This window comes from Lepidochelys kempii, chromosome 4, assembly GCF_965140265.1.
Source record: "Lepidochelys kempii isolate rLepKem1 chromosome 4, rLepKem1.hap2, whole genome shotgun sequence".
In the NCBI taxonomy this organism is placed as follows: Eukaryota; Metazoa; Chordata; order Testudines; family Cheloniidae; genus Lepidochelys; species Lepidochelys kempii.
The window spans coordinates 123,071,218-123,084,131 of record NC_133259.1 but is presented as its reverse complement, the minus strand read 5'-3'; the positions used below and the strand labels follow the sequence as shown (position 1 = coordinate 123,084,131).

The 12,914-nt window shown below is 43.8% G+C and overlaps 1 protein-coding gene across 2 annotated transcripts in view; it reads right to left on the bottom strand.

Annotated features, from left to right (window-relative positions):
- The window catches only part of NELFA (negative elongation factor complex member A), a 35,477-nt gene that overhangs the window by 12,932 nt on the left and 9,631 nt on the right, over positions 1–12,914 (bottom strand). For both annotated transcript variants that reach the window (XM_073342736.1, XM_073342737.1), the window contains exons 4-6: positions 12,200–12,289; positions 6,542–6,672; positions 5,515–5,584 (exon numbers count right to left, since the gene is read on the bottom strand). In XM_073342736.1, the coding sequence (XP_073198837.1) occupies positions 5,515–5,584; positions 6,542–6,672; positions 12,200–12,289 (291 nt within the window). The remainder of the gene's footprint in view (positions 1–5,514; positions 5,585–6,541; positions 6,673–12,199; positions 12,290–12,914) is intronic.

Genomic DNA, 12,914 nt, shown 5'->3' with positions numbered 1-12,914 from the left:
TGTATGTTCAAAAGGGCACAGATAGTTAGTTCAACCCTCTCAACATATTTCCAGGGCACACAGCATTTTAATTAGTGGAATTCAGAAACAAACATGGCTACCTTTAATTCTTCAAGTGCTTGCCCCGTCCATTCCAAAGTAGGTGTGTGCTCACCCCAAGCACCGCCACTCAGTGGTATCTGTCAGGTTGGCTCCAGTGCCCCCTAGAGTTGCGTGCTCATAGCGCTGCTATAAAGGGTTCTACCGATCCTTCTTACCAGTCGCTGGAACTTCAGCTCATTCTTGCATTTTCCCTCAAGTACCCCTCTCAGTGGACTTTGTTCTTTTAGTTGTACATAATTATTTGTAGTGGTTAAGTTTCAGTTATTTAGATTATGGTACCCTGTTTAGCAGGGTTACCCACCCCCTAGTAGCGAGGCATGCCTCGGTCTCCAGGGTTTAAGTCTTGTGTGTCATGCCACAAGCCTATGCCTGTTAGTGACCCCCATTCCAGCTGCCTCAAATGTCTGCGGGAAGCCTACATGCAGAAGCACTGCAGAATCTGTAAAGGATTCAGGCCCCACACTAAGAGAGACAGGGACACCAGACTTAAATTCTTCCTCATGGTGGAGGCACTTCACCCTCCCTTGGAGCTGAACCACTTTGACTCAGCACCGAGTACTTTGGCCTCAAAAAGAAGCATGGAGGCTTCTCTTAGAGAGATGCAGCGCTGTTCTGCCTCTCTGGTGCCTTTCTGCTTTTCAGGACTCCTGGCACCATCAGTCATCCCTGTTGCCAAAGATCGCTCCTGTAAGGGACTCTCCATCGCCGGTGCTGAGAAAGAAGCAGAAGAAGATGGACAGGGAGCGATTCCCAACCCCAAGATCTGTGGGACACAAAGACACCAGCAGACTGCGACCCATGCCGGGTCTAAGATGCCAGCAATTCGCCCTGTACTGTTGACTCCAGCCCCAGAAAGGCACCACTGAGTCTGGCACCTTTGGCTCTCTCGTGGTGGAGGGTCCATCAGAGCCCAACTACTCTGGTGATGCCATCCACACCAGAGGTGTTTGAGGCCGTGAGGGAGGAATCGTTGCTCCCAGGACCGCCATCCCCTGCTGTACAGGAGCTGTCAGCGGCGGCACCAGAGACCAGAGCTCCCACAGCACCGTGGCCCAGGATGCCATCAGAAGGGAAACCAGCCATGATGGCACAGCACCAGTATCCTCCCTCCCAGCACCGCTCACCGGCACTTGTCAGCACCACTCCGTGCTGGTCACCTGGCAGGGAGTCCTCGGAGTCTGACTCAGAGGCAGAGTTGTATGTCTCCCGCAGAAGCCGGCACTGCTCCAGTCGGCTTTACCCAATGGTGGACATGGGCCAGGGCATTCCACCAGCGGCCTGGCCACCAGTGCAGTGGCAAATGCCACTACAATGATTATTCTGGAAGGCCTGGGCCTTTCCACCAGTCAAGGGGTCATAGTCCAGGAAATCCTACTCCATTGTTTCAGAGTCTGGAGCTCCCCCACCACGTCCCTCGGAACAGGTATTGAGCCTGGTGCCAAATATCAAGATCCAGCACTGAGAGACCGAGCTGGTGCACAGAATGAGGAACAGTGCCCCTTGCCTGTAAAGGCCTCCTCTTTCTTCTCTCTTGACAAGGCAGTGGTGGGAACAGGCATAGCACCCTCCTGTATAATGATGATTATAGGGAGTACTAGGAGCTCCTCAAAAGGGTAGCTCAAAACCTGGGGGTACATAGAGGAGATTAGAGTCCTCCCATGCCCTGGTGGATATTCCTGCTGCATCAGGCCCTCATGAGTTGCTTTGCCCTTAAACGAAGCCATTATGGACCCCATCAAGGCCTTATGCCAGACCCCAGTGTCCCTATAACCAACGGTTAAAAGGATAGAGAAAAAGTACTTTGTTCCAGCAAAGGGGTTTGAATTCCTTCAAACTCATCCACCACTGAGCTCACTGGTGGTATCAGTGGCCAATGAGTGGGAGCAACAGGGTCAGCAAGGTCCAACCCTTAAGACCAGAGATGCCAAAAAATTAGACTTCTTGGGCAGAAAAGTGTCTTCAACTGGCAGCCTTCAGCTCAGGATCGCAAACCAGCAAGTGTTCCTGAGTTGCTATGATTTTAATTCTTGGAACTTGATGGCAAAATTCAAGAAACTATTGCCATAGGAGTCAAGAAGTGGATTCACAGCCCTAGCAGAGGAGGGAAAATCTGTGGCAAGGGCATCCCTATTGGGAGCTTTAGACACGGTGGACTCTGCAGCCCGATCAATGGCTTCGACAGTAGTTATGAGGAGAGGCTCTTAGCGTCAATCCTTGGGCCTATCGTATGAGGTGTACCAGACCTTACAGGACCTCCCTTTTGAGAGTATGTCATTCTTCTCAGAGCAAACAGACATCAAAATGCACAGCCTCAAGGTCTCAAGAGCCACCCTGAAGTCCCTAGGGCTACATACACCAGCCCCTTCTAGGATGCACTGAAAGCCCCAACCAGCTCACTTCTTCCCACCACAGTCCTGACAGGACTATAGTAAGAGGAGAAGCAGGGGCTACAAGACAAGACCTCTACCCCAGTCCTCATCTGCTTCCGTGCCTGCCCCCCAAGACAATCGGCGGGGTGGCAGACCTTTTGATGGGACACTCAGGGACAATATACGAGGTCAATGTGTGGATCAGATTTCCCCAATTTTTGTGGACCGGTTGTCCCACTTCTATGAGGCATGGTATTACCTCAGATCACTGGGTGCTACACATGATAACACTGGGATACACCCTTCAATTCAGTTGTTCCCCTCTTTCGCACCCCATCCTTAGTCTCTCTTCAAGGATCCTTCTCACAAGCAACTTCTAGCATAAAAAGCCTTCTTCATCCCCTCCCTGTATTCAGGGAACTGGTATGCCGCCCTGGATTTGAAAGATGCTTATCATATTTCAATCTTTCAGGGAAAGAGAAGGTTCCTCAGATTTACTGTGAATGTGTACTACCAATTTGCTGTGCTCCCATTTGGCCTGTCCGCAGCCGCTTGGGTGTTCACAAAGTGCAAGGCAGCCTTCCTGAGGAGACGGGATTCAGGTCTACCCTTATCTCAACAGCTGGTTGATCAGAGGTTGGAGCAAGGTCCAGATGGAGACATATATAGCACAGTCAACTTTCTAGGACTTAGGTCTGTTAATAAATATACAGAAGTCTACTCTCTCCCCAGTTCAAAAGATAGAATTCATCAGGGCGATTCTCAATTTGGTCCAAGCCAGAGCCTCCCTCCTGGAAGCCTGGTTCCAAGCAATATGGGTGCTCATTGAAAGCTTCAGAAACCACCCATTACCATGGCTGGGATGGATCATGATGGGATGGGATCATGAACTTATGTGGTGAAGCATGCAAGACTACAGCACAGACCCCTTCAGGCATGGTATACCTGGACATGGTCATCACACTTCCCTCATTGGTGATCGCCTCCTTTCTTTGGTGGTTAGACGAAACCAAGTCCCATTCTCGAGACCCCAACCATCAATGTCTCTCATCACAGACACATCAGCGATGGGCTGGGGAGGTCACTTGGGGACCCTCAGGAGTCAGGGTCTCCAAAGGAGCTCTTGCTACACATCAATATCAGGAGGTCAGTGTGGTTTGCCTAGCCTGTCAGGCCTTCCAACCCCATCTGAAGGGCAAGTGCATGTTGGTTCTTACAGACAACATGACAGTGATGTTTTATATAAAGCAGCAGCATGCAGCGTGCAGTATGCAGAAATTCTGCATAGCTCACTCGATCCACTTTGAAGCCTCCTATCTTCCACGGCACAGAACAAGCCAGTGGATCACCTCAGCAGATCCTTTTCCAACCACCACAAGTGGTCCATCTGTCCAGATGTCATAAAAGGCATCTTTCACAAGTGGGGGACTCCCCAGATAGATCTGCTCGCGACGAAGTAGAACAAGAAATGTCTTTGGTTCTGCTCCTTCCTGGGTTGCTCATAGACACTTTTCTCCTCCCCTGGACAGACCACCTCTTCTACGCATTCCCTCCCATCCCTCTCATTCACAAGGTCTTGCTGAAGGTCAGAAGAGACAAGATGCATCTGATAGCCCTAGTGTAGCCATGTCAGCACCGGTTCACCATCCTATTAGACCTCTTGATGGAAACGCCAATCTGCCTGCCCCCATTTCCAGACCTGATCTCCTACGACCACAGCCATCTACATCATATGAACATAGCGTCCCTTCATCTCACCGTCTGGAAGTTCCATGGCTGAACCCCACAGAGCTAGCATGCTGTGAGCTGGTTTGTGAGGTGCTTTTAAAGAGCAGAAAACCGTCCACTTGAACCACTTACCTGCCAAAGTGGAAGAGATTCTTGAACTGGTCTATGCAGAAGTGTGTTTCACCTGCACAATCAACTCCACTTGAAACAACAAGTCCTAACTGTGTCATCTATTAGGGTCCATCTAGCTGCGATCTTGGCTCTTCCCATGGGTGAATCGCCATTCTGTTTTCTCAAACTCTAATTGTCGTCATTTTCTTAAGGGCCTGGAGAGGTTATACCCCCAGATATGGCAGCCACTCCCTCCCTGGGACCTAAACTTGGTGTTAGCAAGGCTAACAAGACCTCCATTTGAACCGCTGGTAACGTGATCTCTGCTCTACCTATCCTGGAAGGTGGCCTTCCTGGTGGCCATTATTTCTGCCAGAGGGTCTGGGAGATCTGAGTCCTTACTTTGTAACCACCTTATACAGTCTTCAAGGACACGGTTCAATTGCAGCCATATCCGCCCTTCCTTCTAAAGGTGGTCTCACAATTCCATAGTTACCAGGATATCTTCCTACTGGTCTTCTATCCGAAGCTGCATGTCAACAGGGAGGAACAGAGACTCCACTCACCGGATGTCAGATGTGCACTGGCCTACATAGAAAGACTAAATCATTTAAAAAAATCTACTTGGCTTTTTGTAGCTGTTGCAGACGGCATGAAAGGCCTTCCAGTCTCGGCCCAGATAATTTTATCATCATGTATCCACACATGCTACGATTTGGCAAAGGTCCCTGCTTCTCCTGCCCTGACAGCACAATTCTAGGAGGGCTCAAGCATCTTTGGTGGCGTTTGTAGCTCAAGTTCCTAACCAGGACATCTGTAGACCAGCACCATGGAATGCAAAACAGTGGATTGATGACCATTATACCATCACCCAACAGGCTAGAGATGATGCAGGTTTCAGCCAAGCGGTATTAACAATCAGCATGCCAATAAACTCCAAATCCTTCACCTGTGCCAGGGCTTGGGAGTCACCTACTTTGGAATGGACATGAGCAACACATCTCAAAGAACCGTAGTTATGGAAGGTTAGTAGCCATTTTTTCAAAGGGAGGAACCTCCCTTCAAGTTTAAACCCATCTGAGTTGATAATTTTAATTAAAAGTTGGATTTAAGAAAGTGAAATTGATAGGATATATCTGGCTCTTGTTCTCAAGGTAGTTTCAGTTATTAACATTTATACACCTTACAGACATGCTGTACCAACCTAAAGTCTTTCTTCTTCTCTTTGCTTCACGACCAGCACCAACCATATCCAACTCTGAGATATCTAGTAGCTACCAAAAAAAAATAAAAAAAAAAAATTCATTATTGAATTGAAATGTCTTACAAAACGTATTTCATAGAATCACAGAAATGCAGGGCTGGAAGGGACCTTGAGAGGTCATCAAGTCTAGTCCCCTGTGCCAAGGCAGGACCAAGTATACCTAGACCACTTCTGAAGGGTGTTTGTCCAACCTGTTCTTAAAAACCTTCAATTCCACAGCCTACTTTCGAAGAGTATTCCAGAGCTAAACTATCTTTACAGTTAGAAAGTTCTTCCTAATATCGAATCCAAATCTCCTTTGCTGCATATTAAGCCCATTATTTCTTATCCTGTCTTCATCAGACATGGAAAACAATGAATCACTGTCTTCTTTAAAGCAGCCTTTAACATATTTGAAAACATATCAGATCCCCCCTCCAACCCCAGTCTTCTTTTCTCAAGGCTAAACCTGCCCAGTTTTTTAACCTTTCATCATCGATCAGGCTTTATAACCCTTTTATTATTTTTGTTGTGAACTCTCTCCAATTTAGCCACATCTTCCCTAAAGTGCGCTGCCCAGAAGCGGACACGATACTGCAGCTGAGACCTCACCAGTGTTGAGCACAGCAAGACAATTACGTCCTATGTCTTATATACAACATTCTTGTTAATACACCCCAGAATATTAGCCTTTTTTGCAGCTGCATCACTTTGTCAGCTTATATTCAATTTGTGATCCACTACAACCACCAGATCCTTTTCAGCAGTACTGAAACCTAGACAGTTATTCCACATTTTGTAATTGTGCATTTGATTTTTCATTTTTAAAAGTAGTATTTGATTTGTACTATTTGATGAAATACTTTGGAAACTCACAAAAAAATATTAACTGCTCTATAACCAGTGCCAACAAACTATAGTTCACTTTTGATCAGAGGCTGGGGACTGATGGGAAAATGCAAGAGTATTTAAAAAGACTATTACTTACCTTCACTCCTCTTTCTTTGCGCAGAGGTGTTCTTGAAGGAGGTATAGGGGTTCTGTTTCCAGCAGGGCTAAATACACTAGGTGCTGTGGGACTCCTGAATGGAGCTTGTTTTGGTATTCCTTTGAGCGGGGCTTTGGAGGGGGGAAAAAAAAATCAGCAACATCAGTTGTAATGAACTTCCACTTAGTTGAAAAGAATGATGAGATCTGGACTCCTCATTTCTTGTACTGTAGCTTTAAAAGCTTTAAAAGCTTCTTGGACGGAATTGACTATAGATATACATCAGATGCATCTCAGAGGTTTATTTTTGCCTGCAAAAATGTTAATAAAAGGAGTTCACTGGGTCAGAGTTTGTGCCCCAAAGGTTTAAGGATGAGCCACAATTATTACACAGTTAGACGCATACAGATATCTTTTCATGCACAAGAATTTAAATAAAGCAGTCTATTAAAAAAGACATATTGCTACTGAACTACATCAAGCTCTGCTTACTGCTAAGGGCTCTATTTAATCAAGGTGAATTATAGACACAGATGGTAGTACCTCCTATAGTTAAGACTGCCTAACGTTTTCCATGATAGGACAAGTTTTCAGTTGCTTATAACTTTACCATGCTTTAACCTTTTGAGATGAAATGTATCATGTTATTTGTGCATCTCTGGCTGAAATACACAGGGGACTGCAGGAGCCAGAGGAGGGGGAGGGGGAGGGTCAGAGGGATGCAGCAGCTGGTGATGGGGGTAGATAGGAGCAGAGGGTGCTGGTGGGATTGCATAAGAGAAGAGTTATGGAGGGAATGTGGAGGATAAAAGAAACATGGAGTAACTACCCATTCCCTGAATGAGACAGAGGCCCTGTGGAAAATAATAGTATGTAATCATGTAATTAAAGTCTAAATCATAATGCAAGGGTGCCAAATGAAGTTTTAACACAAGCAGCTTTAATTCAGACATTTCCTAACTTTTGAGTCCTTGACTTTGCAAACTTAATATGCTTTAAGATGTGTTTTGGATGCATATATAAATCAGGAAAGCACTTAGCTTAATTTTCATAAGCTATTAAGAAGTTAAGCTATTGGAAGGAGCAACATATTGGTTATCAACTTCCCTCAAACAGCAGTTAGAAGCCATCCTGATGTCTCTAACCTTCCCCTTTCTGGGAAAGAGGACAAAAGTAATTGGTGTTCTACCTGACTTTCCTGCTTTCAATCAGGTTTTTGGCTTGGGTTTAAACAGAGTGTACCCATTCATTTTGTTGGCTGATTATCTTCTCCTATGGAAACTCAGGTTTCCATGCAGAGATTGTATTGTAATTGTCCAGCGACCTTTGATGCTATTGACCATAAACTTTTGAGACTCTCCTGCAGATCCTGGTGATGGGGGTAGATAAGATTGCATTTTGATGCTTCTCTTCTTTCCTCTCAGAGATCCAAGCATTATTCTGAGAACCTGTTCAGATGTTCTGAAGGTTCTCATGTGTCATGCAGAAATCTGTTCCCTCACCTTCCCTTTTCTTGTGAGATCACTTGGGCAGACAACAACATGTCTCTACATCTCCCTGTCACCAGACACTGATGATGCAGCCTCACTGCCTTCCAACTGCCTGGTTGAAAAAAGGCAGGTAAGAGCACAGATAACTGTAGTTCCAGAAAACATCTATTGTAGGTAGAAGAGGAAATGGAGATGGAGAAACTGCACTGGCTGAAACTGCTTCTGGCTGCATAGATGTTCCTGAAGGTGTGAGAAGGTGCAGTGTGCCTCATAAGCTACATAGAAGAGAATAGGTGTTTGTCTCTAACATTCTATCACTGTTGAAAAGTTATTGAAAGTAACTATGCCAAAAGCAACCAGCTGTATATTTAGCAGTTATGATAATCTGTCAGCCTGAGTAACCCTCTGCGAAGGAGTCTACACCATTACTTGCTTCCTAAAAAAATGCCACAGCCTAACTTGCACTTCTGGAAGTTGCATACAGGCAACAGTAGCTGCAGCAGCTGGGTGCATGTCTGAACTCCAACAGCAGGTCTGGCCACTGTGCTCCTACTCTGGATGGGTCCTCAATGTGAAGCTCACCTCTCTACCTTGAAATCTACCGGTATGTGTAGGAGGCCACTCGTCTGGTTTTATATGAGGCAGTCCTCTTTTTGGCTAGTTTGTCCCCCAGCCAGTACTAGACAAAACTATGCTATTTTGAAGAGTGTGCCACTCCATCCCTGCCAGTGTGATCTTGCATGCACTGTGAATGCAGGGTCACACAGGCAGGAATGGGGTCATGCAATTCCCAGAAGTGCTGGAATGCCCAGTATTCTGGGAATTTGTGGATGGCCACATTGTGTGACACCAGCACCTAACATGTGACAAATGCCCAAAATGTTTACTAAACTTACTGCCTCAGCAGTTGTGCGGTGTGACCCGGGACCTCTTGGTGCCAACTGGCAGAGGGATGCATAAGTGATACAGGGATCCACTGGGTCTGATGTCTTCATATTAGTTTGCCAAGGGTGCGATGTAACCCTAGTGATCATAATCACTGTGAAATGTATACATGGATAATATGTAAGGAGTCATGTATATATATTGAAAATTATGTTCTCAAGGTATGTGAATTGGAGCTGGTCACCAGAAGGTGATAAAGAAGTTTCTTTTAGGCAAGAGATGTTTGTCTGGCTATATGTAAATTGAGTATTGTGTGGTTCACAATGGATACCCATTTACAGTCTGAGCTGAATAGTAATGATGGGATTATAAAATCTTCAAGAGAAGGAATTTACAGGAAGAAATAACCCAGCAGGAGGGAATCCAGTTTACAAGTGAAGACAATGGATTTTTGGACTACAACTGTAGAAAGAAAAAAGGAACTCACTCTGTATCCTTCATGTAGGAAGTAAGCTGACTGCGTGTGTGCTTTATGAAAAAAGTATCATAGTCAGGCTTGGTTGAAAAATGCTGGGAAGACTTTGGGGGTGAACTAAACTTAGACATCCCTTGGCCAATGAAGTAAGTCTACATTCTAGAATGCATGTTATGAACTTTGTTATGTATCCCTTTGCTTCCAATACTTCGACTTGCTATCACCTGGATCTGTTCTTTGTTAAATAAATATCTTCTTTTTACTGTAAACATATCTAATTGCTGGGTGTTAAGCAGAGCTGCGATCTAAGGTATAACTGGTAAGCTGAAATGTACTGTTCTTTTGGGAGCAGAGGCTCCGGGAATTTTGTGAGCATCCAGTGATCAGAGGCTGGGTACTCCACGGGAACACGTGTGGAGAGTTAGAGTGCGCATATTGTTAACCTGTAAAGTCAGTGATTGCATTTCCAGAGGCTGGTGAAGCTGGGGAACTGACCCATAGTAAGCACAGATGAGGGCAGGTGGTACGGGTGTCTCTCACAACCATAGGTACCCCCAAGAAGTGTCACATGTGGATTAAATGTAACATGTGCCTTTGTATCAGAGGGGTAGCCGTGTTAGTCTGGATCTGTAAAAGCGGCAGAGTCCTGTGGCACCTTATAGACTAACAGACGTATTGGAGCATAAGTTCCACTACATGCATCTGACGAAGTGGGTATTCACCCACGAAAGCTCATGCTCCAATACATCTGTTAGTCTATAAAGGTGCCACAGGACTCTTTGCCGCTTTTATGTATCTTTGTGAAAATCTTAAGTGACCTACAACACATTCCTGCTGGCATCCTTCCCTGGAATCACAGGCACATCTGAGCTTACTGAAGCTTCTCCATCTGCCAGAAGAAGTCGGGGGCTGGGTGAAAAAGAGGCCAGAATTAGAAAGTCGGACAGAGGAGGGCACATGCATGGGGGCTCTTGCAGGTAAGACTAGCTCCCGCACACAAGGCGAGACCAATAGTGACTGACAGTGATGGCATTTGTTAATGAATGACCAAAGTATTAAACTGTTTAATACATTGTTTGAACCCTACGCCACATCTGATGGCCCAAGGATTCAGAATACACTGACACCATTTTGTCCTTTACCACTTGTAAGATATAACCTATTTTAAAATGCCCTGAACCACCACCTCTATAAAAAAACGTGTAGCCAATGCTAACCCTGTAAGGCTCTTTGTTTCCTACAGTGGCTACCCCACATACGAAGCTTTTAGAGTCTGCCCCTGCCTTTGACCAAATGGCCTAATCCTCTAGCTCAAACAATAGCTTTAAAATCCAGAGGTCCAGGGCTTATTTCACACTAGACAGCCTGACGAGTGGGATACAAAGAGAAACACTGCAAGCATGGATTACACCCTGGCCAGGGAAGCTTGTCCCAAGCTTCTGAGGTTGACAGGAGTTTCAATCCTCACATGTATCCATGGGGATTGAACCTGAGGCTTCTGGATCTGAAAGTATGAGCCTCTAGTGCTTGGGCTAAAGAGATAGCTTTATTAGCTCCAAGTCTAGAGTAGACAAACCACTATCTTGTATCTGTGGTCTGTCCTTTAACAGGGGACAAAGAGCCACATTTCATTAGGGTCAGAACTCCTGTAGCGTGGTAGTAAGCAGTATGTCTGATAAATTAGATCATCAGAAACCCCTTGTCATTGTACTGAGATAACTCCAACACTACCATTATAACTTGTATCTTCAGCAAATTGTGTCCACATAGCTCCAGTGCTACCAATATTCCTTATCTTATACCAGTGTCAACCTTGATCAGTTCCACTGTATCAATGTCAACATTCAAGCAGTAACATTTTAAAGCTTAAATATCTATTGATTTTTTTAAAAATGCAACTTTTAAATATTCTTCCAATCTACTCATAGCAAAGAATCAGACCAATTTTCACACTTCAGATTGCTGTAGGATGTTTAAAGAAGGCCCTGAAGGAAAAACTTCAGGCACTAACATGGTTTAGTTGCATAGCAGTTTCAAAAACTGGCATAATTGGCCTTAATTTTTTCCCCCACTACAAACTGATAACAGAAAATTCAAGTAGTTCAGAAATTACAACAAATACTTGGAACTGATCATCTCAGAGCACTGACTTGTGTAGACTCTTTTCACCCCATTAAAATGGAAATCTTGAGTGCAATTTTAACTGTAGTGGTGCTACTGCTACCCTAAAATATTGAAGGTACTGACACTTCAAGAAAATGGTGCATTTATAGTTCTCTACATTTAGAAAACAACTATTCTCAATTACTACAATATCCTTAGTAAGAGCTAGGCAATCTTTGCATCTGTTTGAGTCAATGTTTGATAGGCTTTATCTGCCTTTTCCCTTCTAATGCGCAGAACTGTTTATGTTTTTGGTAATTATGTTTGACAGTTTTGTACCTTATTTTAAGAATTACAATAAAATATACTATTTTTATATATAACCTCATCTATATATGTAAGAAAAAAAATTCCAAGCAGGAATTTCATACTATTTCACCTGGAATAATTACCCCATATTATGGTTATCACATGTTCTCCTTTCCATATGTGAAAATCAGTTTAAGATTACTTCACTAAAGTGCATCATTATTTTTATATTTTCATGTTTCCATAGAGCTTCATTTCCCTCCTCTCTGTAATCCAGTTTTTAAAAATATAAACCTTGTAATTTTATTCTTTGCAAACATTATATTTTACCTACATATGAGCTGTATAGACATATACATTATTCTCTACTGAGTAGTAATATAAAATGAGTCATACTTGTTGTATCTATTTTTTTGACCAGCCCCCTTCCTTTGGCATGGAAAGGCACTCCTGCAGTCTTCTTGAGCTGTTGTGCAGTTTCTGTTGCTAAAAAGAGAAATGCTTTAGTTATTTCAAAATTTGTATTTGAAATTAAAACTACTGCACATCCTACATAAAATTCTTTTAGGACCTAATCTAGTACAAGATGGGAAACTACCTTTAATTGACACAGGTCATCAATGTTAGACAAATCACATAATCTAATTATTTTTTTTCCCAAATGGTGCATTATCTGTTACACAATCCTTTTAAGTTACAGAAGTATACAAACTAACATAAAAATAAACAAACAATCTACTTGAGGGGAAAGTAGAAAGTTAAAAAAGGTAAAAATTTCATTCAAAATGCTTAGCTACTCAAGTTGATATTTTAATCCAATCAAACTGACTAATCAACTCAAAGAAAGGTAAAAGCAAGTTGCTACAGCAAAGTGCAATGTACAGTACAATATTTTAAATTCACTCAGTTAAAGAATGGCTTGGCCAAACTTCCTGCCTTCTGTTAATGAAAATCTTCTTGGCTTTCACTCACAGTAGGCACACTGAGCAAGGGAAAGCATGTACTGGCTGCCTCTGCTCCCTGTTGCAAAAACTATGACAAAATAAAGCTCAGCTTGGTTCCAGTTTCATTTCTGTGGTAAGAGCCCCAAGCATCTTAACAAAAGCTCTCC